This window comes from Gobio gobio (genome assembly GCF_949357685.1).
Source record: "Gobio gobio genome assembly, chromosome: 8".
NCBI classification, from domain to species: Eukaryota; Metazoa; Chordata; class Actinopteri; order Cypriniformes; family Gobionidae; genus Gobio; species Gobio gobio.
The window spans coordinates 41,973,241-41,999,441 of record NC_137114.1 but is presented as its reverse complement, the minus strand read 5'-3'; the positions used below and the strand labels follow the sequence as shown (position 1 = coordinate 41,999,441).

General features: G+C 39.9%; 1 protein-coding gene across 4 annotated transcripts in view; it reads left to right on the top strand.

The window, feature by feature from the left end:
- LOC307131121 (protein turtle homolog B-like) overlaps window positions 1-26,201 on the top strand; it is a 96,200-nt gene that overhangs the window by 46,770 nt on the left and 23,229 nt on the right. For all 4 annotated transcript variants that reach the window (XM_079824607.1, XM_079824609.1, XM_079824608.1 and 1 more), the window contains exons 4-5: window positions 10,967-11,118; window positions 16,097-16,214. In XM_079824607.1, coding sequence (XP_079680733.1) covers window positions 10,967-11,118; window positions 16,097-16,214 — 270 coding nt within the window. The remainder of the gene's footprint in view (window positions 1-10,966; window positions 11,119-16,096; window positions 16,215-26,201) is intronic.

Sequence of the window (26,201 nt, the reverse complement as noted above, 5' to 3'; positions counted from 1 at the left end):
TTGAAATTCACTACATTTGCTTTGATTGCGGATGTGTGATTGACCTGCAGCCATGGCTGAGTCTTTGACTGAAATGAAAATGATAGGAGGCAGATATTATTGCTCCTCCCAGTAGATTTTGGCGTGAGGTTCATATGAGATGTAACCATTTTATGACTTTTAATATGCATTGTCATGCCTCTCAGGAGTAGTCCATTAGCTGACTTGGTTAGTTTGAGATGAAATGCTTTATGTGCATTTATTATGTGGATACTTCAAAGTTTTCAGTGGGACGTAATAAGTAAATAACTCTAAAACAATTTTAATAATTAATAATATCCATATTTAAAAAAAAAATTAGTAAATGTTAACAACAAACAAGTAAATGATCTAGCTTCCACCAGATCGCCTTCCGTATTCAACTTACGGAACAAGTTCAAAATGCTTACGCTATGTCTGACGACATTGCACAACAGTTACGTTTTTATCCTGATCTGACGGAAGCGAGATATTTTACTTTATGGATATTTTTCTCACACAAACGCATATTGCTTCGCTTCAGAAGGCCTTTATTGACCCCCCGAGGCATGTGGAGCAGTTTTATGATGGATAGATACACTTTTATGGACTTCAAAAACAAAACAACAATTCAACTCCTGTTATAAAGCTCGGAAGAGCCAGGACATTTTTAATATAACTTTGATTTTATTCGTCTGAAAGAAGAATGTCATAAACACATAGGATGACTTGAGGGTGTGTAAATTATGGGCTAATTTTCATTTTTGGGTGAACTCAACTAACCCTTTATTTTTTTAACTTTTATTTCTTTAACTCTCCTCATGTGTTTGCAATTTGAATATAATGATGCTTTTAAAAATTATCATTACAAAAGTTCACTATGCTGTTACAGATGAAATATAATCTGGATAACATTGAATAAATATAATTTTGTCAGGTTATATACTGATTATTAAACACTCAAACCCCTGTAAACCTCTACTTAACACGCAGACTTGCACATCCACCATGTCGTTTTTTTTAACACTTTTTATCTGTGTTTGTAGTTCTAATCAAATCCTCCTCTAATGCGCAATAGGTTGTGGCCAATATTAGCCATTAAGCCCAAAGTATACATAGTTTTTTTACACGTACGTGAGTTTTGAGCAATCTCTCGCCACGCGTTACAACCCATGTAAATACTGCCAAAAAATTAAATGTGCATGTGCGCTACGTGCGGTTACAAAAATCCGGCATGTACAGTAAATGAGTACTTTTCTGATGACAAATTTGGGTCACGCGCACTGTATGCTGACCCCCGTGTACACGTAAAAAGTGAGGTATACTTTGGCCTTTAGAGTGTGCACTGATCTGCACTTCAGATTCTAACCCGGAAAAAGTAGACCATCCGGGTATCTTTGGAATACTCATTTCAACATACTACAATTTATAACGCAGTAATTTTAATTTCGAATACTATTTAGGACGGATAGCATGTGAATTGGGACACAGCATATCGCTTGTTTCTGCTTCTTCTTTTCTTGTGTTTTGATCCGTAGATTTTATACTATGTCAGAAGATGCGTAAGTTTGAAGTAAATTCCTATGTACACTACCAGTGGACTAGCCCACACAAAAAATCAGATACTCAGAATTATACATTTCTTTCTTTTTCTTTTTTATAAATCAATATTTTCGAACAATGCGAGTTTATAAGACAATGTAAAATTAAGTGAAAAAAATATTTACTAGGCTACTCAATCAAAAGAGTAAACACAACTACAAGCCAAGTATACTTAGAACACTTAATTATACTTCTAAGTATACATTTTTAATTTAAAATAAAGGCTATATAGGCCAAAGTACAAGAATAGGCCAAATATATTTAGACTTTCTGTTAGTATAAGTCAAGTATAGTTAAGTGTAATTTTAAGAATATTTCTGAGAAGTACATAAAAAATACATTCTTATTTTTAGTTTAAAAGAAGTATACTAATAGCACACGTTGTAAGGGTTGTTTTGCACACTCTAATTTTGCTTTGCCCAATATAATTTAGTTTTGGACAGTCTAGTTTTGTTTTGTGCAGTCTAGTAATGTTTTGAAAATGTTGTTTTGTTTTGCACATTCTAGCACAAAGTACTTTTTATTTATTTATTTGTTGTATCAGCCACTGCCGTCACTTTGCACATTATTATTATTCTTATGGAAAGGACAGCATAGTATGATCAATGCTTACCATTCAATGATCAGTAACTAGTTGCATCACAGATATGAACATGCTCATTGACTGCGTAAGCTCATCTTAAAAGTTTTGTAAGAAACACTGGTGTTCATTGGTATTCCGACTGCCCATCTTGTCCAAAAGCGTCTTTGTTGGGGCAGGTGCTGTCTGGCCTCACAAGGGCAGAAAAGCCTGACAGCACTGGTTTCCTGTAGCCGGCGATATTAGCATCCACTTGTGTATGGATCCTGTGTGGACAGTGGCTGTTCTTCCTGCCAGGACGGGTGAGAGGGTGGCCGGCTGGCCGCGTGTACCCAGCAGGTGTCAGCCGGGCAGATGTACCCGCTTGGAGAACAGTAGTGGCTCTGTGGAGACGCTCAGGTCATCACACAGTCCCCCTTCATCAGTGCGGCCGTCACACTTGTCTCTCTCAGTGCATCATGCCCAGCCCCATAGCGGGCACAGATCATTAGCTTCTGATACTAAGTGCCAATCTAAACCACAATGATGAAGCCTAGCGGTTTAAGATCTGAGTGGGTAGCCTAAAGATTGCAGTTTGGCAGTCCAAAAAAGTGCATCCATCCATCATAAAAGTAATTCATACGACTCCAGGGGGTTAATAAAGGCCTTCTGAAGCAAAGCGATGGGTAAGAAAAAATTATTAACTAAATTAACTAGCTTTCGGCAGACGGACTACGCAAGTCGACTTACGCCAAAAGAGTAACCCCTGGTGCGATGTATGACGTAGGATGAAGGAGTAGTGTAAGCATAGAGCTGGGCAACAAACTCAAGCTCCTCTTCTCTAATACTGAAATTCTTCCAACATTTCTCTTTAAAAAATCTCATTTTAGACTTTTAATTTATGACCAGTGTATTTTGTTTTGCTCTATCCTCTAGGTCAGGTCAGGGGTCACTCTATTTGAATCAATGTGTACGGCCATCTGCCGGAAGCTAGTTATTAATTTTTCTTACCAAAATCCATCGCTTTGCTTCAGAAGGCCTTTATTAACCCCCTGGAGTCATATGGATTACTTTTAGGATGGATGGATGCACTTTTTTTGGCTTCAAAATCTCGACCCCCCATTCACTGCCATTATAAAGCTTGGAAGAGCAATGATATTATATAACTCTGATTGTATTCGTCTGAAAGAAGAAAGTCATATACACGTAGGATGGCTTGAGGGTGAGTAAATCATGAGGTAATTTCCATTTTTGAGTGAACTATCCCCCTAAGCAAGGAATAATTCACCAAAAAGATGGAAGTTCTTTCTCATCACCACCTGATTGTGTATTACAATGGTAAAAAACCCCCACAGATATTAGTACTTCAATAGGATGATATATTAACATAATATCAGTTAATGAAATATGTTTTTTTTTTTAACTTTAAATTTAAGTTAAATTCTTAAAATCAACAATGTTTCTACCATATTTTTTTTGGTAAATTTCTGGCTTTTTTTTTACCCTAAATTTCACAGAATGTTTTTACAGTAATGTGTAATGCATTATAAAATAAAACATTTAACCTCACTGCTGGAGATCTACATCAGTGTCCTCAAATAAGCCGCATTTTCATTGAAGGCTCATTGAAGATTTTTGTCAGGGTTCATTTACAAAAGCAAATTAGTTTAGCTTAGTATAGCTCAGTATATGAAATCTGTCTTCTCCAATAATTTATTTAGGTATTATTAATTAGACCTCAATCAGTACTTGAAAGCTAAGCTTGTTTGTTTGTCAGAAGTCTGGAGTGAGAGAAAGAGAAAAGTTGAAGTGTTGGTTGTCTAGTCAGTGAGCTCTGTCCAGACCATCTGTTCGTGTGGAAAGACCTTCAGAGAAGTGCCTTCTGAAATATGTCTTCTGTTTGTCATTCACAGTGTGAGCCCAAGATTTCCCAAAAACACAGAGAGACAAGTCCAGAAAGTAGGGCAGGTGTGTGTGATGGAGTTTGTTTGTCTCTTAAAGTGCCTTCAAGTGTTTATCAAAGAGTATTCCTAAGAGAGACACAGAGATGGAAATGGTAACAAGGAAGAAAGAATCTTTTGGTCAATGTCAGGGATATGCAAAATGACGCAGGATTGCCTAAACGAGACGCTAGATAACACATTTTTTAGGATGCGTTCACATTAGACAAGTTCAAAAACATCTAGAGTGTGTTGGAATGGAACAGAATGCTGCAAACTCAAAAACAATGAGATCCAGTCAAAGCTTTAAATTAAATTGCAATGAGAAGTTTACTGTGAAAACGGCTTGATATGCTGTCAGCACATTAATTAGCACTGCTGCTAAAAATATCAAAACTATGAAGGGTTGCAAAAAAAAATCTAGATAAACTAGTCAATGTCAAAAATGTACTAGTTTCGTGCTGGATTAGTCAACCACTGCAGGGCCGTGCAGAGAGTTCGTCAGGGGCAGGGGCTCAAATGTAAAAACGGGGCAATATATATATATATATATATATATATATATATATATATATATATATATATATATATATATATATATATATATATATATATATATATATATATATATATATATATACACACATTATATATATATATATATATATATATATATATATATATATATATATATATATATATATACACACATTATATATATATATATATATATCCATCTTCTTCCGCTTTATCCAGGGCCGGGTTGCGGGGGCAGCAGTCTAAGCAGAGATGCCCAGACTTCCCTCTCCCTAGACACTTCCTCTAGCTCTTCCGGGGGTATACCGAGGCGTTCCCAGGCCAGCCGGAAGACATAGTCCCTCCAGCGTGTCCTAGGTCTTCCCCGGGGCCTCCTCCCGGTTGGACATGCCCGAAACACCTTCCCGGGAAGGCGTTCAGGAGGCATCCGGAACAGATGCCCGAGCCACCTCAGCTGACCCCTCTCGATGTGGAGGAGCAGCGGCTCTACTCCGAGTTCCTCCCGAGTGACTGAGCTCCTCACCCTATCTCTAAGGGAGCGCCCAGCCACCCTGCGGAGAAAACTCATTTCGGCCGCCTGTATCCGGGATCTTGTCCTTTCGGTCATGACCCAAAGCTCATGACCATAGGTGAGAGTAGGAACGTAGATTGACCGGTAAATCGAGAGCTTCGCCTTACGGCTTAGCTCTTTCTTCACCACAACAGACCGGTACATCGACCGCATTACTGCAGAAGCTGCACCGATCCGTCTGTCAATCTCCCGTTCCATCCTCCCCTCACTCGTGAACAAGACCCCTAGATACTTGAACTCCTCCACTTGAGACAGGAACTCTCCACCAACCTGAAGAGGGCAAACCACCCTTTTCCGACTGAGGACCATGGCCTCGGATTTGGAGGTGCTGATCCTCATCCCAGCTGCTTCACACTCGGCTGCAAACCGTCCCAGTGCATGCTGAAGGTCCTGGTTAGAAGGGGCCAACACGACAACGTCATCCGCAAAGAGCAGAGACGAAACCGCGTGGTCCCCAAACCTGACACCCTCCGGCCCCTGGCTGCGCCTAGAAATTCTGTCCATAAAAATTATGAACAGAACCGGCGACAAAGGGCAGCCCTGCCGGAGTCCAACATGCACCGGGAACAAGTCTGACTTACTGCCGGCAATGCGGACCAAACTCCTGCTTTGGTCGTACAGGGACCGGACAGCCCTAAGCAAAGGACCCCGGACCCCATACTCCCCGAGCACCCTCCACAGGATGCCGCGAGGGACACAGTCGAATGCCTTCTCCAAATCCACAAAACACATGTGGACTGGTTGGGCAAACTCCCATGAACCCTCCAGCACCCTGTAGAGGGTATAGAGCTGGTCCAGTGTTCCACGACCGGGACGAAAACCACACTGTTCCTCCTGAATCCGAGGTTCTACTATCGGCCGTATTCTCCTCTCCAGTACCCTGGCATAGACTTTCCCGGGGAGGCTGAGAAGTGTGATCCCCCTGTAGTTGGAACACACCCTCCGGTCCCCCTTCTTAAAAAGAGGGACCACCACCCCGGTCTGCCATCCCAGAGGCACTGTCCCCGACCGCCACGCGATGCTGCAGAGGCGTGTCAGCCAAGACAGCCCCACAACATCCAGAGACTTGAGGTACTCAGGGCGGATCTCATCCACCCCCGGTGCCTTGCCACCGAGGAGTTTCTTGACCACCTCGGTGACTTCAGCTTGGGTGATGGACGAGTCCTCCTCTGAGCCCCCAGCCTCTGCTTCCTCAATGGAAGGCGTGATGGCGGGATTGAGGAGATCCTCGAAGTATTCCTTCCACCGTCCGACGACATCCCCAGTTGAGGTCAACAGCCGCCCATCGCCACTGTAAACAGCGTTGGTAGGGCACTGCTTCCCCCTCCTGAGGCGCCGGACGGTTTGCCAGAATCTCTTCGAGGCCAGCCGATGGTCCTTTTCCATGGCCTCACCGAACTGGTGACTCGGATCCAACTCACCACCAGGTGGTGATCAGTTGACAGCTCCGCCCCTCTCTTCACCCGAGTGTCCAAGACATACGGCCGCAGGTCAGATGAAACGACCACAAAGTCGATCATTGACCTACGACCTAGAGTGTCCTGGTGCCATGTGCACTGATGGACACTCTTATGCCTGAACATGGTGTTCGTTATGGACAAACCGTAACTAGCACAGAAGTCCAATAACTGAACACCACTCGGGTTCAGATCAGGGGGGCCGTTCCTCCCAATCACGCCCCTCCAGGTGTCACTGTCATTGCCCACGTGGGCGTTGAAGTCCCCCAGTAGAACGACGGAGTCCCCAGTTGGAGCACTTTCCAGCACCCCTCCCAGGGACACCAAGAAGGCCGGGTACTCTGCACTGCCGTTCGGCCCGTAGGCACAAACAACAGTGAGAGACCTATCCCTGAGCCGAAGCCGCAGGGAAACGACCCTCTCGTTCACCGGGGTGAACTCCAACACATGGCGGCAGAGCTGGGGGGCTATAAGCAAACCCACACCAGCCCGCCGCCTCTCACCATGGGCAACTCCGGAGTGGTGAAGAGTCCATCCTCTCTCGAGGAGTGTGGTTCCAGAGCCCAAGCCGTGCGTAGAGGTGATTCCGACTATCTCTAGTCGGAACCTCTCAACCTCACGCACAATCTCAGGCTCCTTCCCCGCCAGTGAGGTGACATTCCATGTCCCAAGAGCCAGTTTCCGTGTCCAGGGATCGGGTCGTCTAGGCTCCTGCCTTCGACTGCTGCCCGATCTTCTCTGCACCGGCCCCTTACGGTCCCTCCTGTGGGTGGTGGGCCCACGGGAAGGTGTCCCCACGTCGCTCGTTTGGGCTGAGCCCGGCCGGACCCCGTGGGGGAAGGCCCGGCCACCAGGCGCTCGCATACGAGCCCCAACCCCAGGCCTGGCTCCAGGGTGGGGCCCCGGCTGCGCCGTACCGGGCGACGTCACGGTCCTCTTTTTTTTGGTCATCATAAAGGGTTTTTGAACTATATATATATTTATATTTACATATTGCATGTATATATCCTTATGCTCATCAAGCCTGCATTTATTTAATCAAAAATACAGAAAAAACATTAGCCTAATATTGTGAAATTTTATTACATTGTGTTCTTTTTAAATTTTTATTAATCAAAGAATCTTGAAAAGAGTATCACAGTGTCCATCATTGACATTAAATCCTCATATTAGAATGATTTCTGAATGATCATGTGACACCGAAGAGTGGAGTAATGATGCTGAAAATCCAGCTCTGATCACAGGAATAAATTATATTTTAAATTATTTTAAAATAGAAAACCATTATTTTAATATATTTCGCAATATTGCTGTTTTTTTATCAAATAAATGCAGGCTTGATGAACATAAGAGACTTATTTCATAATGCTGCATAATATTCAAAAATAGTATAATAAAGTCCTTTCACGTAACCATTTCGCCAGTCTACACTTCACAATAGGCCTGTAGGTGCCGGTGGCACTTGGGTTTTGTTAACTTTGATAGTTTCATGAAATAGTAAACGGTGTATCAATATAGGCTACATAAATACAAGTGAATTTAACACTACTTACCATTAATGCGACTTTTGCTGCTGTGGTTTTGTGCAGGTATTTGTTTGTTGTCAGTTAAAATCCATTTTGTCAGTGATGCAATTTATAAAATGAGACAAACCGCAGGAAATCGTTCCACAAATGTTAGTTCGTCTGTCCATGTAATTTTCAACCGATTTATGAATAAGGACAGAAAATTACCGCTTCACATCGCCCAATGGAATTTGAACTTGCTTTGCCAGATCACGATTGGTTGGTGTATATACATGACAAACGGGCATTGGTGAATTGTGTAATACTTTAAAATATATAGCTAATATATAGCTTTGTAATTAAATCAACACATTAGCTCTGATTATGGATGAAAAAAAAAATATTGGTTTACTTTTTTCCCGTGATGCCACACACTCTCTGAAAGGACCATATTTGGCTCGAGAGCCGTTTCCGAACAGTGGAAAATCAGCTGTCAATCAAAACGCACGCAACTCATAGCAACGCATTATGGCAACGCCTCAACAGAAATTGTCCGACTTTTGTGCCGTTCGTTACTATGGTATGCATTGTCATGTTATAATAATCACATTTATTTAGTTTTATTGACCACGATATTATCATTGATATTTGTCTGAGAGGGGCACTTTTGATTCATTTTGAGAAAGGGCAGGGGCTCGAGCACCCAAAGCCCCCCCCCCCTCTGCACGTGCCTGAACCACTGTGATGCAGCCCTAGGGAAAATGTATACATATTTTTAGAGATTTGATGAGCAAGATGTTTTGGGCTATAAATTCCTCTCCCTAGTGTTTAGCCTGCAACAGATTGGAGCGTGCATGAAAAAGCTCATGGTAGGCACAGATGGACAGATGTTCAGAGGCATTAATTGCTTGCTTTGTTTGTTTTTCACCAGGTGTTTGCGCTGTTGAAAGCAAAACTGCTATAGACTAACAGTGACCCACATGCAGAGGAAGTTAAGATTTCATTGCTGCAAGTGCACAATACATATTCCTAGAGATTGTTTATACCTGTATTACAACTTGATAGATAGGTGTGATTATGCACAATTATGCTGAAATGTTCTACACATTCACTGTGATCAGATGTTATGATTGGTGCATAGGCGGGCGGATGGTGAACCAAGTGAACTAAGGCTAGATGCGAATGCGATTCCTTCTTAAAAACACATTTAAATAGAATGTGATGAAATAGTTACATGTTGCCTATCAACAACTTGTACATCCCAGCATAAACGCTCTTGTTATTAAAGTGGTTATGCTCACAAACAGGCAAGCATACTGTATGCGTGATTTTGCATGGCAGCCAATAATAAATATAGCCTAAACTTTGCCTTAACTAATACAGCTAAACATATATTTTGCGTGGTGAGGGGATTCTAACTAAAACACGTCTGATTGGCCATTGCGTTCAGGAAATCATCAGATATGTGTGTGATTGGCTACATTGCTCAACACTGCAAAAATATGTTGTAAATAGAAACTGATTTATATTAGTTTTGGCGCTCTCAAGAGCACAATCCCCAAATCTGTTTATGTTTATCAGTTTTTGATGAGACTATTCGCGAAAGTGCACACTCACGCACTGAACAAAACTCCTGGGTTTCAGTGATGACAAATCTGAGCGCCTGCATTCATAAGCTCAACAGAGTCGCGTGCGATTGGTTATAGTTGGCAATGCTGTAAAATACGTAAAAAGTATGATGCAACAAGAGCAGATCGACACTTGTAATTTCATATTCTCTTTATTACTAGATTCAGTTTAAATGTGCAGGTGCATTTTTGGCTCAAGCCCCCATTCATTTTTGACCCGTGGCCTTACACACGCTCCGCCTATAGATTGGTGGCAAAACAACGATTCAACCCCATAGACTTTCATTGAAAAAGGGTCCTGAATCACATAATAGAGACTTGGGTTTGGGTGAGTAAACAACCAGCAATCACTTAAGGCCCTTTCATACGGGACGCAGAAAGCGGTGGAATCGGCGCGCAGCTGCTGCTTTCACTTGAAGTAGCGTTTTTTTGCAGTCGAGGCAGTGCTCGCCAGGGTTGCCAAGTCTGTGCAACAAAAGTAGCCCAATGACCAGTCAAAAGTAGCCCAAAAATAGTGATTTTCTCGGGTGGCCGAATTCTCCACTGAATTTGTACGTCTAGGGGGTGTTTTGGGGGTGGTGGAGTGCCGAAATTGTACCTACGGGGTGGAAATCAACCTGCAGAAAACAATTTACCCAAGGCAACAACTTAAAAGTATCCCGACTCTGCAGGAAAACCAAAGTGGTCACATTTGTATTTACTAAAACGAAATGAATAAAACATAACAGAATTTTTTTGTGTTATTTATCATTTCATGGGAATATGACTAGAGTACGGTAGTTTTTATGTCAGACACAGTTAACTATGACTTTTTGCACGTATTTTTACCTGGCAAACCAACTTGTGTAATCATGCTCTAGATTTTTTTATTTATATCTCTGTATGAGATTTTTGATGGGGCATACAACTCCTGTTAAGTTTACTTTCATTATACTTTTAGTAGCCTACTACCAACACTGCAATCATCTCAGCTCAGCCCACAATTGGTGTAAAAATGTGTGCAGATTGCATTGAGGATGACGATCTGGATGATACTGGTAGCTAGTGGTTGTTCTCTGTGGATGCAGAACTCAACAAAGAGCCTTACACATTCACTATGGGGTCCTGAACATGTGAGAGTATTAAATATAAAATAATCTGTACTCAACTTGTCCTTTGTTTCTCTCCCAGCGCCCCCTACGTTCGCGGACACGCCACCGCAGTACGTGGAGGCGAGGGAGGGTGGCAGCATTACTCTGACCTGCACTGCCTTTGGAAACCCCAAGCCGGTGGTCACCTGGCTGAGAGAGGGGGATCAGCTGACCAGCAACAAGAAATACATGGTAACTGTGTTCTGTTTGATTATATTATATTATAATTAGGGCTGTCACTCCTTGAACATTTTTAATTGCGATTAATCGCACTCTTGTTGTGTGATTAATCGCGATTAATTGCACGCTTATCGTAAAATTAAGCATTCGCCATTTATCTCATTACACACATTCATTTTGTCATCATTTGCTATATCCAGCAAAGTAAACAATCAGAAAACTGTATTTTCTCCACGATTCAAGGATCCTTGAAGACTCCAAAAGGACACCAAATATAAGGAGTCCATATAATTATATTATATAATAAGTTTATACACACCTAAGCACCCATGAAAAAAAACATTACAGAATTCACAGTGTATAGTGTGTGTACAGAGCAACAACAACAAGATTGTTTTAATTTTAGACGAGTCAAGCTGTGATACCGAACAGGACCACATGGATACGCCAAAAACTTTTTGACTGCATAAACCTACGATTACTAATCACAACAATGTACACATGACAAATCAAACATTATCCTTCCCGAGTGTGTGTGGAAACAACGCAAATGTACTGAAATGTGTCTGTACATGAATGCAGCGTGCGATCAGTGATCGAGAGCGTACACATACACGGTTTGTTCTTTGTGCATCAATATAACAGACTCTCACGCGCTTACTGTACGACACCAAAATTGCGCTCTTCAGAAACAATCGCAGAATACGACAGAGCTTGTGTTTTAAAGCAAAGCACACACTGGAATGAATAATTCACTTAAAACGCAATGTGAGTCACTATTCTCTCTGATATGTCTGATGTAATCAGCCTGGTCTTCTTTACATTAGCGCTGTTTTGGACTGTTTGTTTGAATGATTTCGATTCCTGGATCACTGAAAACTTGGGTTCAAGAGTTAGAATGGAAATTTCCTCTTACCAGAGTTACAGGCGTGACGAAAATTACGTTAATGGCGCAGCTTCATTTATTTGCGTTAAATTATTTTTAAATAAATTATATTATATTATATTATATTATATTATATTTAGTGCTGGGCAATCGATTAATAGTAATTAATCGCATCCAAAATAAAAGTTTGTGTTTACATGATATATGTGTGTGTACTGTGTATAATTATTATGGATATATAAATACACACTCCTTCATGTATATATTTAAGGAATATTTGCATGTATATACTGTAAATATATTTATATAATTGATATTATATATAAATATTTAATATATAAATACAACATATTTTTCTTAAATATATACATGCATGTGTGTGTATCTATATATACACAATAATTATACACATTACACACACATATGTAAACACAAACTTTTATTTAGCAATTAATCGACTGCCCAGCACCAATTATATTATATTATATTATATTGTTTTATATATACAGTTTCAGATGATGTAGCATTTAATTTTGGTTAGCTGCTGGCTCGATAAAGTAGAAAATTGTCTCCAAACATAGCCAGTGTGAATTTAGTCTAGCCATTAATTTGGTCTGCAGTGAATTGTACGGTCTCATTTTTCTTTTTGAAATGGAAGCGTGAATCATCACAAGCTATTTGTAAGAAAAGGCTCTGTCAGTCGGGGCCCACGTCGGGGGTCTGACAGTTGAAGAGCACACGCCTGCAGTGGGAATGGAGAAAAACTGACAAGCGTGTTTCCAACTTACACTGCATGCAGGCTGCAAGGGAGGAGGCGGCGCGGGATTTGACAGAACAGGCAGTCAGTCTGGCTCCAGTAGGCATTGCCTCTCAGCACATCAGAGGAGATATCCCTGAGGAAACAGACAAATAAAAGACAAGAGAGACAGTATAGCCGCTTCTGTCTTACATCTGAATGTTCACTTTCATCTGTTCCAGACTGTAGCCACCTGCACCGCCTTTGTTAGCCGCGTTCGTCTTGTTCCGCATTTCCCAGCGTGCTTTTGGTCACAGCTAGCATTTACACGAGGAGTGTTTGAATGCCATTTGCCGTATTCTGCCTGCCACTCTTACTCACCGGCGACTGATGAACAGGAAGTGATGGCTGGCTGCTGTTTTTCTTTCGTGACCGCTCTTAGCAAGGTTACTCGCCCACCCCGTGGCTTCGCTCCACGGCATTGGAGCGTATTCCCAAAAGGTCACGTTTGTGATGTCTTATAAGCTGTTTGGTGGGTGAGGCGTGAACTCCCACATTTGCATTATATAACAAAATATCAATCAAACACAGTGGTATGCCTGCAGAATATTTGTATCTATTTATTAATTATTAAATTGAACTATTACGTAAAATTCTAATTTATTATTATTAAATTACTTTTAAAGACTTTATCATGTCTTTAGCAGTATGAATTATTTAATTAAAATATTATTGATATGTTTTTTTTAAATTATATATACAAATAAAAATATTATATTACACACACACACACATATATAATATGCATGTTACATATAATACTTTATAATTTATGATTGTTTTAATTAAAATGTTATTAAAATGATTATTAATCAGATGCATGATGTAACATACAGTATATACATATAAATAGCATAATAAATAATTGTATTATTATTATAAATATTATTAATATTACAATTATTGTTTAAATAACAATATATTCAAATGATTATGAATCGGAATGTCTTTGCGTTCTAAAACGAAATATAAAAAAAACAGCTACTTTTTGTATTTATTTTTTATTTGAATGACAAAAAAAAATATTATAATTGATAAGAAAAAATGGTTAGGTGTTATAAAACCTAAGATATGTCACCCTGGACCACAAAACCAATCATAAGGGTCAATTTTTTAACCTGGAAGCTGAATAAATAAGCTTTCCATTGATGTATGGTTTGTTAGGATAGGACAATATTTGGTCGATATACAACTATGAACTATGAAAATCTGAAAACTATCGAAATATTGAGAAAATCGCCTTTAGAGTTGTCCAAATAAAGTCCTTAGCAATGCATATTACTACTACTAATACATTTTTGTTATATTTACGGTAGGACATTTACAAAATATCTTCATGGAACATGATCTTTACTTAATATCCTAATGATGTTTGGCATAAAAGAAAAATCGATCATTTTGACCCATACAATGTATTGTTGGCTATTGGCACAAATATACCCGTGAGACTTGTGACTGGTTTTGTGGTCCAGTGTCACATATGTTTTCCAGTCCAACATAACCACAGTATTTGGACTCTGAGGAAAGAGCTGTATATGCCGCAAACAATCCCACTTGACTTTTATGTCAGTGAAAGTAAATGCTGGCAGCAGCCTAAGCAACTCCACGTCACATTTAGTAAATTGCCCCATACGCTGTGATTAATCTCGATTCGGCTGCAATTAGATTGTATCAAATCTATATTTAATTATTTCTTCTGTGAGGAGAAAGCACTCTGCTTCAGCTTCTTGGCTCTTACTTTTAAAAGGCGTTCCCAGTGCTAACCAGCCACAGTCCCAGACATTTACTCAAAAGCAGTGTGTCGTGACCTCACCTTTAAGAACAGTGGTGAGGAGGCCGGTGGTCCTCCGTTCTTTTCCCTGCTTCCATGGCTAGAAGTTAGAGAAATGGAGGAATGTGATGAAGGAATACACACACTAAACAGCAAGAGGCACAGATGTCTCGTTTCAATGCACCGAGCCGGTTTCTCACCCTGCCCTCCTCCACAGCAGTGTGTTTAAATTAGATCTCTCTGCACACACACAGTGTTTGAGAGAGTTTATTACCTCCTCCCGCCTGGGTCATCAGTGTGATGTGTCTGTCAGCGACAGGATGGTGATGAAACAGGCCGGGAGGATTGTGTCAACCGTCCAGCAGGACTTGACACACCTTGGGATATTGTGTGGGAGGAACAATAAGGCCAGTCTCCTCTGGCTAAAGCAATTGACGTGCAGGGAATAAGACTCGACCCACTCCTCTTCTAAAACGTCCTGTCAGGAACCTACGCAATAATTCATGTCACCCGTGTGCTGTTCGGGAAGACGCAACTGCACTTTCAGGCTCAGATGTGAAAACTGATCTATTTTGATTGGGTTGTTTCAAAGTGCACAAGCAAAACAATGCATCATCTCTTTTTACACTTTGTGTTGTTTGAAATATGCTTTTGAAAATGCAACATCGAATGCAATTCGGGTTATATAGTCAGATTTGAATATTATTTAAAAATTCAATTTAAAATATCAATTGAAGTTATTTCATACAGTTTTATTTACAAGTTTGAACAATTTTATAGCAATGCTTATTAGTAGAAATAAATAAATATATGCAGAAATAAATGTAATACATGTCATTTGGTTAGTTTTTTTTATATTTATTATTTTTTTCACTGTTACAAAATAGTTCAACTGGTCTTTAGAAAGCACAAAATGTTAATAGTTAAAATGTAAAAAAGTTAATTCAATACTATTAAATATACTAAAATGTATATTATTATATTATATTATATTAATTATATTTATTATATTAATCTTAACTGTCACCGTCCCGCTGGCGGGACACCTGGCACTCTTTTTTTGACCGCCTTTTTTCGTATCATATATTTGAGTAATTTTCATAAATTAGGTATCTTTCGAAAGCTTGCGAACTCAAAATTCATCCTGTGAAAACCGCTTTGAAATTGGACGTTGCGTTACCATGGAAACGGTACTTTCAATTCCTCCCCTAGTGGGCGGTGTCATGTTTCATATTACAACATTTATTTTAACTACATTACAATCAAAATCTTTTCTAATCTTGACAAATCACATATCGTTGGAAAGATCTGAGTCTCAAGGTTCCATATTTGGTGACCGTTTTGTGATGGAAGTGACATTTGGACAGAAATTTACAGGAAATGTACACCAAATTCAAAAATTATTTTACATTTCTACTACATAAATGACCCAGGCAGTTTAAATACACATTCATCTTCCCAGCGCTGAAGTACCCCTTTAAACATTTTGTGTTTTTAACTTTTTAACCCATGTTTTGTGCTTGTACTCTTTCTGTAGGTGACTGACGGCAGTCTGACAGTGCAGGCCATCACGCGGGAGGACCGTGGGGCCTACAGCTGCCGTGCCCACAGTGACCAGGGGGAGGCGCTACACACAACCCGCCTGCTGGTGCAAGGTGAGGACTGCAATCTCTGTTTGCAACACATATCCATTGATTTTCCATCTCCAGAAAATAGATACATATACAATAAACAGGCGCATCTAATACACAAAAAGGCAATTTCCGGTACTGATAGTCGGGAGAAGCCAGAAAACGTCCTTCACGGTCAATGTTTGTCCTTTTACTTGTTACTGTGGTCATCCCGCTACGTCAATACTAGCTGCAAAGATGCAAATCCCTTGGTGCTCCCTGGTTAATTAGTCTCTTTCAGTGAATCTGCGTATGGACACATCAGCGTTGTCAACGTCTGGCCTTTACGTCTCGTCACTCTAAGCACATCTGCCGCAGTCGATACGTTCAGTTCGCTCCATCTGCATAGATCACTTCCTGTCACTCAAGTCCTAATGGAGCCTTCCAGTAGAAGCTGTTTACAGCCCTGCTCAGAGCGATGGAGTTGATATAGTGTAGGTTTACGGTTACCCTTCGTGCCTTGTATACACGTTCCCTCACCTTCAGAGTGGCTTGTTTATTTATTTGCCTGTAGTTCACATGAGGGTGTCATATATCTTTATCATAACTGCTGCTATTCTTTACTTCCTTACTGAAAATATCAGCTGGCATGAATTTCGATGCTGGTGGTCAGACTAGTTTTATCGTTTTATGTTTCCTGTGGTGCACTTATAATATAAGTATGCTTTTTACATAAAAAATTGTCATAATTTAATTTAATAAAAGGCATTTTTGCTACCCTGATTTTAGCCTCTGATCTGAAGGCTCTGTTTGAAGGGGCGTGTCTTCAGTGTAAACGCCATGCTGTGATTGGCTGATGTCTTTGCATTCGAAATAGCTAGTATTACATGAACTCTTTTTAAAACTTTTAGCATATTTTTACTATTACAGCTCTCAAGGTTAACTAATCATGAAAAGTGTTGATTATAGTATTATATTCAGATCTATGGCATTATATTTAGATTGTGGCATGAAAGGTTGCAGTGATGAGCATTGTACCCGATCACAGACATGTTGAGCGCATGAATGCTGTGATCTCGTCATTGCAACTCAATTTCTGCACACTAATGAATGATTTCATCATAACTTACAGTTCAAACACAGTGTAAATAAGAGATTTGTTGATTATGATGGGAGTTTTGGTGCGAATCCAGTACTCAGTCAGTGATAAACTTGTGCTGTTTGATTGACAGCTCCAGCGATTGCAAAGGGAGCGTTCTTTGATCGCTTTCTATATATAATTTAATCACAGCTTAAATAACAGAATATTTTCATCCTACTAAGAGACACAATGTGAAGTTGATCGTTTAGTCACTGGTTTGATTTACTGACACATAGACTGTACATGAATCATTACATATCAGAAATCACTGGTCTCAGATCAGGCATTAGAATTAACATGGTTACTTACATGTTGTGGCATTTATTTACTAATTTACCAAAGAATCCACAGTGAAATGTACCGAATACTAATAAATAATGCTCAACTGAGACATTCACATTGTTGAAAACCCCCCCCACATTCCGAGAAGGGGCTCGCTGCAGCCTGCGGTGGATGTCCAACCCGGCCCACATCCAAGTGTGACGTCAGAGGCCAGGCCAATGACGCCCTGCAGCCGATTTTTAAGATTTTATTGGTCATATCAATGACAGTAGAGACTGCCTTTACACCAGTGGCGGTTCTAAGGGGGTGGCCAGGGGGGCCGGTGCCCCCGTGTCAACAAGCTTGGCCCCCCCTCTGGCCCCCGTAAATTTGGAATCACATCGCACCAAACAATTTTCTGAAACTGGTTGCAATGTGCGTTTTTTGCTGTGGCGGTATGTGATGAAAAGAGCACTTTATTGTGTCATAACCAATAACCAATGCAGAGAAGCAATGAGGAGGCTGCGCGCTGTGGGACGCATGTAGTCTGTTTATGAATGATTCGTCACTCAGTCTGCATTCGCTCAAATAGTTGTAAAACGCGGGCTATAGCGGTTGCTACGCACTTGATTATAGATAAAATAAGATCTCTTTATACACGTTGTGTTGTGTGTAACTTCACCCACACGCAGCAGTGATAGCTACTGATTAATTTTACTGACTTGACGACTTTGAATTCCATTCAGTCATTTCGTTCATTTACTGGTTAAATATATTTTTTCAATGGCTAATTTCTCCGAACACGTCCACATATGTAATCTTTGATCATATTCAGAATTAGGAAGATGCAGCCAAAGATAAATTATGACCAACGCAATGAAAGAACCGTTCATGTGCGAATATGACAGAGATAGGCATACCCGAGAAAAGATACAGAAAATGATGTCATTTCAGTCTTGTTCACATATAGCGAGAAATAATATTTTTTATCCAATTGTCCAGTGTTGCTTATAGAGTATTAGATGTTTGTTTTTATGCCTATGCTAACTTTGCGAAGAGTCTGCTAACAGAGAGCAGGTAGGCTACAAAACATGTAAAATAAATGGTTTAGTTTTACTTTTATAAATTGAGCATGCATGATCATATTACAGATACATTACTTTTCAAATAAATAAATGAACTTGAAATGATTTTACTTCACGTGTAGAGACTGCAGACAGAGTGATACAGTAGCTACATGGCCAAATAAAAGACTTTCAATAATCTGGGAATAAATTAAAGGGTTAGTTCCCCCAAAAAGAAAATAAAAACACCTAGGCCTAACTCACCCTCGTGTTGTTCCAAAACCTGTATTAGTTAGAATGTCTTAACCAAACCATTTCAGTGCTTCTAGAATGTCCATAAAATTCAAGATATGCGGCAGAAATGCCCCTGAGTTTTAGTCTCAGAGCGTTTTTACACTGGGCACGTTTGTTGTGGTCCGCGTCAGAGCGCGTTCTACACCGCGAATACACCGCAGGCTCCCTCTCGCTCGTATCCAAGGTAAATCATCAACACTATCATCCCTTACACATGTGTTGTATTGAACTAAATACATCGTCATCTGATAAAATGCATGCGCAGGTTACTTTTCTTGCGCACCCGAGTCTTAATCTTATAATATATAATACAATCTTATGTATCCTTTTATATATATATATATATATATATATATATATATATATATATATATATATATATATATATATATATATAGATATATATATATATATATATTAACAAAAGTACATATTTTGAATAGGCTATCATAATGTTTATAGTTATTTTGTTTATTTCCATTTGTTTAGCTACGCATTTGTGTTGCCTCTATCAAAAAAAATACATATAGCCTACAATGGTTATTAGCAGTTGTGTAGGCCTACTTTGTTTTTGATTCATTATTGCATAAAATAATATTATATTGGATCTAACTATAATTACCCAGTTGTGAATCATATGACCCGTGGATCGTCCGTGGGTGGCCAGTTATTTATTATAAACCAGCGGCTTGGTAGCGGACCACTGTCGGAAAAGTGGTGGCTGCCGCCGGTGGTCCGCTAGGAAAACGATGAGCAAAATGCCAGCGGGCCGCCGGTGGGCCGCCAACTTTGCCTCCAGTGGTCCGCCACTGGCCCGCTAGTCGTATTAGCTTGTTGCTTTCACATTCCCATGAATCGCAGCACAGCTCGAGCGCAATTTGCGCAACCGAGCTCAGACCACCTCCTTCAGGCAGTCTCGAATTCAGTTCCCCTTACCAATTATTCGAACTAAACTGCCAGTGTGAAAACGCCCTCACATTTACATCATGATATGGACTACAGTATAAGCAATATAACATGAGTAACGAGTTCTTCTACCCAGAATAGCATGAGTGCAAATGCGATAGGCCTAGCCTACTGATCTTATACAACAGTTTAATAAACTAAATAAGTTAATATTGTGTTCAACATAAGAAAGTCCTATTTGGAACGACATGGGGGTGAGTAAATAGATAGAATTTTTATGTGAACTACCTAATTTTCTACTGGTTAAGATAAATGTTAACGTGTGCCCCCTAAAAGCACAAGTGGCCCCTGCCTGGCCCCCATAGTTACCGTGGTCTAGAACCGCCACTGCTTTACACCAAACACTGATCCCTAAACCTACCCATCACTGTAACGAATTAAGTACTGATTGCCTACACCAAACTCTTTTCCCTAAACCTAACCGTCACTGTAACGAATTAAGTACTGATTGCCTACACCAAACTCTTTTCCCTAAACCTACCCGTCACTGTAACGAATTAAGTACTGATTGCTTACACCAAACACTGATCTCTAAACCTACCCGTCACTGTAACCAATGAAATTAGCTGCAGGGCGGGATTTCTGACGTCACACTTGGATGTGGGCGGAGTTGGATATCCACTGCAGGCTGCAGCGAGCCCTACTTGCACATTCCTAGCATTAGTATCCTTTGGAAGGTAATGTTATTTGTAGTCCATCTTGTATTGCTCTTATGTCCTCGTCATCTCACTAACACGCCAGTGGGCGGGGCCAAAGTTGCAATGATGAAGTAGGCGTTGATTTTCTTCTGCAGAGGCGGTCTTTCACCTCATTGATAGGCAAATTCCACAATGAGTCGTTCGCTGGGCTTGGTTACAAAAAAAGCTTGGTTACTGTAGCTTGGTTACTGTTTTTGGACTAACAAGGAAGCTTTCATTTCTGAAACTTACAGGATATTATTATAGTATGATTATGTCAAGAATATTTGATTTCTCAGTTCATGACCCCTTTAATTATTACATAAAAAGAAATAATGATAAAAGTCATAATTATGACAAAAATGTGCAATTTTGACATAAAAAAATAAAAAATAAAAGATTACGCTTTCTGTCATAATGATGACTTTTAGCTCAATTGACTTTTTTTCATCTCCCAAATATGACTTAGTTTGTCATAATTTACGCTTTACCTTTAGACTTAGTATGTCATCATGTCATAATAAACGCATGATTTTTTTCTTATGTGGCAGAAATGTGCTTCTATACCTTTTGGCCTGGCTGTTGGAAACAAATGAATATACAGTATAAAGATTTAAAGGGATACATATTTCCATCATCGGCAAGTCCGTCCATTTAAGCCATGGATCAAATGTCATCTTGAAAAAGATCTTGAGTGGATCTGTTTGATAAGTGTGCTTCATGCACATGCAAACAGAATGATCCTTGTTCGCTTTGAGTCAGCACCTGGTACTGGTACCACAGTCTCTCCCCATATGGCCTTAGCGTTAGTACAGAATGATGAAGCGGTTCAGTTTATTATCCGTCGACCGTGTACAGTATGACAGCAAACATGAGCAAGCTGCCTGTCACTGGCTTTGTGGCTTTCACTGCAGTCAGATTTATGGCAGTGGAGCATGGCTGTGAATACAGAGCAGCACACTAACACACAGCCTTCGCTGGGAAACCGAGAATTTAGAGGACACGTGTGATCACAGAGCACTATGTACAGGATATGTGGAGCTTCTTGTCCATGCTCCCTACATTACCTGTTAAGGGCTGGCTGATATGTAATAAATATTATATTACATATAACATATTTTAATGCATGGTTTTCCAACTTTTTGTTTCAAAGGAGCCCAAAATAATTTCCTATAAATTTGTTACGTTTATTTAATTTCATGTATAAAAACCAATTTATGCTGTGTGTGAAAAATATTAAGCTTGAAAATTTAAAGACAGTAATTGGCTTGGGTCACAGTATTAAAGGTGAAGCTAATTATCTACATTCTATGCATTGCAATGACATCTTAATTTTTGTTAATATTTAAAATAGGGCTGTCAACAGAATAAAATAATAATGAAAGTTATCGAAAAACTTTAAAAAGTAAGTGTTTGTGCTGCCTCAAAATGTTAAGTTTAGTCAACTCAAATATCACATTTCAAGTTGACTAAACGTAACATTTTGAGGCTTTTTTAAGTTGAAACAAAACATTTTTTTTACTGTTTTAATGCTTTATTTAGTTTCTTGAAGGGCATTAGATTTGTTTTGTGATCTGTTTCTGTGAGATGTTGTAATTCGAATAATCATAAAAATAATTATTTCATTTATTTCTGTGAATGTTGTAATTGTCGCCGTGAGGCATTTTTTATGTATTAGACTATGTAAGGGAGCTTCAGAGTATGACGTAGAGGGAACCCGTGATGAATTAAACCTCAAATATGACATGGAACAAACAGTGAAAAAGTCATTAGGTGCCATGTTTGTTACAGCAGCATCAGAAGTTATTACTCCTCCACCTGCGTGTGACAACATAAATGGCAGATATTGTTGAACCAATGTGTTTCAAGTAGCCGAGGTGTCGTGACTGTTTTCTAGTTTCTCCAATGATGCATCGGGCTATGGAAGTTAATCAGCGAGTTACATTGTTGGTACGGGAAACGCACCCCTGAGAAAGTACATAAACATTGAAACTAAATATAATATCGGATCATCTACCATATATGAGAGATAAGGGATTTAGAAGAGAATCGTCTGCTCTCGTCTGAGCACCAGTGAGTCAGATGGAGACACATATGAACTGTGCCGAGCCAAAATTGCCTTGGCCATGGGCTGTTTTGTTTAGTAAACTAGCAATATTGTTTTTACAAAAAGCAATATTCTCATGAAGCCTCTGGAGAGGCACTCTAGTTAAAACCTGCTTCAATAACACGAGCATGAGCACCGCCAGGGATATTTTTAGATGCTTTCAAGTGATGCCTTTCGCGATTTCATTAATAAGCAAAGCTGCGCTACTGTCAATAATCCCCTTAGATGCAGTGTCATTTATTGCACATTAAGGAAACATCCAGGAAGCTGAGCATAGTCTACACATTCAAATGAGAAGATATTTCACAGCTAGTCATAGGTTTGTTTGTGCTAAAAGCAATGCTCACGCTGTATCTTTCTGCAGTGCACCCACAAATCTCACAGCGGTCCGAGTGTCACGACGGTATTCCTGCCTACCCACATGTCTAATTAAGAGTCTATTGGCAATTTCAGTGACAGTCTCATGTGGGAAGGATAATATTCTCTGTGGGAAGGTCTGACAGTAGTATCCTTGCTGTCTTTATTAGACAGGTTTATATACACAGATAAACATAGTGGAGGATTAGGATAATTGAAAAGAATACCACATCTGTGGCGTGCAGTCGATTAACACAGACAATAATTCTGCTTCCTTGGTGTATATAAACAAACACAAAATGTGTTTGCAGTAAATATGCTAAGAAAAAGAAAGTTAGCGGGCAAAAGGCTAGCGCTGCTAATTTTGTTTTTGAATGTGCACTCAAAAAGCTTGTTAGCGGTGAACTTGTGTCTTCAGTTTCTCATGAGTAAGAAATATAATTCTAAAAAAAAATAAAAAAAAAGATAATAATGTAATAGTTTTGGGTTTTGTTTCACAGCCTGGTTTGCCTTTTACTTGGTTATGCTTTAAAGTCCCCATGAAATAAAACTTTTTTTTTTGGCTTTTAGTATGAATATGTTAGCTTTACTGTTATCTATAAGCTAGTGTGCTTCAAAACAACGACAAAATTCGCATTTAGAAGATATAATTCATTCAAACCTAGCCTGGTCTTACCAGACTCTCGTACATTTCATTTGTACAGAGAGTCTGGCCACTCTCCATTGACAAGCGTTAACTTCCTTGAAGGCGGGTTCTCTGTTGAAGTTTAAAACTATCGGATCTGCCCAGAGCCACTCTGGATCTGCCATAACCAATCGCTAAAGTTTGGTCGTGACGTATGCCATCTCAAACTAGAGCACGTTCTCAGCCACTCCCTCTGTGCACTGATACCGCCATAGATATCCATAATAAAGGCTAGATGTCTCGTCCGTGCTGGTGGCCAATGGAGGTCGACGTCCGCACCTGGCGGCCATCTTGTCACAGGCAGCTCGCTCACTCGTAACATTGTTTTCATGGGTGCTTTCACTTTTTAAATAACCATAACTTGCTCAATTTTCTTCCGATTTTCAAACTGTTTGGTTTGTTATAAACGTCAGAGATGTTGTTAGGACACTGCATACTTATGAAAAATTATTCATTATTTGTTCAAGCATCCATAGTTATTGCCACGTTAAAAACTTTTGTGAGAAACCAAACCATTTGTAAATCCGTCAAGATTTCAGTGAGATAAGAGTATTTGTGTTCATGCAGATCACTCGCCTTACATCAGGTACCACACAGCCCTGCCTGTGACAAGATGGCCACCGGTGATGACGTTAGAGACTCTGCCGTAAGACATCTAGCCTTTATTATGGATATCTATGGATAGTACCGCAGTCTTAGACAGAGTACTGAAGGAAAATGAAAATTGAGCGGAAGTACGTGGGAGGGCGGAGCCAGGCTAATTCAAACCTTCCGCCAATATGGATCAATGACATCACTCTGTACTTCAGCTTCGGATTTTCTGTCCAATCAAATGCTCTCTAGAATCTAAAGTGTCCCGCCCCTACAATGTAAATAGACACTGAAGCTGCTGCTAAAATCGGTCAATTCACCCTTTGCTGGGAGTTTGATTGACAGGCGATCTGACCAATCATAATCCGCCATTCGCAGAATCCGCCATGTTCGACAAAGAGAGTTTGTAGATTAACGTTGGTGGACTTGAACTTGAAAAACTGTGTACTGACGTCTTTCCGCGGTTGAAACAACATTCCTTCTGAAGGTCATTCATGATTATTTGATACTATAAATGAACTAGACGGAAAATATGATCGGTTCACAAGCAGCTTTAACTGAGGCGCTGTCACCTGTCACCACACATTAAAGAGCCACAATACGGTATTTATTGTTTACATTTATTTAAAAATGACAATATTTTAGAGTTGAGTCTTTGTTTCATATTAAAAGTAACCTGTCCTGTCTGTCAGTGTGTTGTCAGTATCCTCTATGCTCTGCGATGTGTTTTTCACTGCGTGAGAATGTGTGTGTGTGTGTGTGTGTGTGTTTGTGTGTGTGTGAGAGCGCGGCTTGTCGGACATAGCAACAGTAACTAAAGGGGGCGGGTCTTTGCGAACGGTCAATTCTTCACACATACTATTTTCTACATGGTGAATGGCACATTGTGAATGAAGTCTTGTTTCACGTTAGTGTCACGTGAACTGCCACAACGGTCCAGGGACACTATAACACAGATAACACATATGCGTGAGTCGGCAGAGACCAGAAAACATATCGGATCCATTTGAATTCTGCACATAATGCTATATTTTAAAGCCATATGGAGGAGATGAGGCTTCAACTATGGCTTTACCTAGCTCAATGGCTCTGGCCGAGCTGTGATATAACGGTATTAGCTATAGAGTGGTGCAGGTATGACAGTTAGCATCACACTGGTTACCAAATAGGATTTTCCCATAGGCTTTTGGATTATCACAAAAAACAAGCTCTGTGATCAACAAAAGTTTATGATACTTGCACGTTTTGTCCATCAAGATAATTATCACAGATGAACATAACTTTTATGAATTCTGAAGCCTAAATGCAGTTGCCAGAAGTTAAAAGCTAAAGGTTGGCTATAAACGAACTACACCACAGTCGCTCGACTTCACCATCACTAAAGCTTCCGACAAATCTTTCAGTTTTTATCTCAAAACATTTTCCCAGAAGGTTTGAGTTAAAGCAGCAGTAAAAGCGGACTGAGTTTACCTGTTCGACGTGATGTCTCCGACAGCCTCTGTAGTCCCATTTAGCCACTTGTTAGCAAACGCCTTTTTCAAGACACATAACGGCTTCAAATAAATCATGAGTATGGTAATACTGATGTATTTTATGTCGTAGAATAAACTGTGAAAGTGTCTTGAGTTTCTGTTCAGCCCCTTATTTTAGCCATTTAAACAAAATCCCATAAAAAAAACATTGACTTTGGGACGATGGAACCGGAAGTGCTAAAATGCTAAATCGCTTCCGCGTTTTGGCCTACAAAGTGATGTCATACCTCTACCACTCTATTTTTAAAAAGGGGAGGAGCTGATCGATATACCCCGCCCTGACTTCCTGTTTCAGTGGAAATTAAGTCTACACATTGAATAATGTTTCAAGGCACTTCAGTGGGACTTTAAAATCCT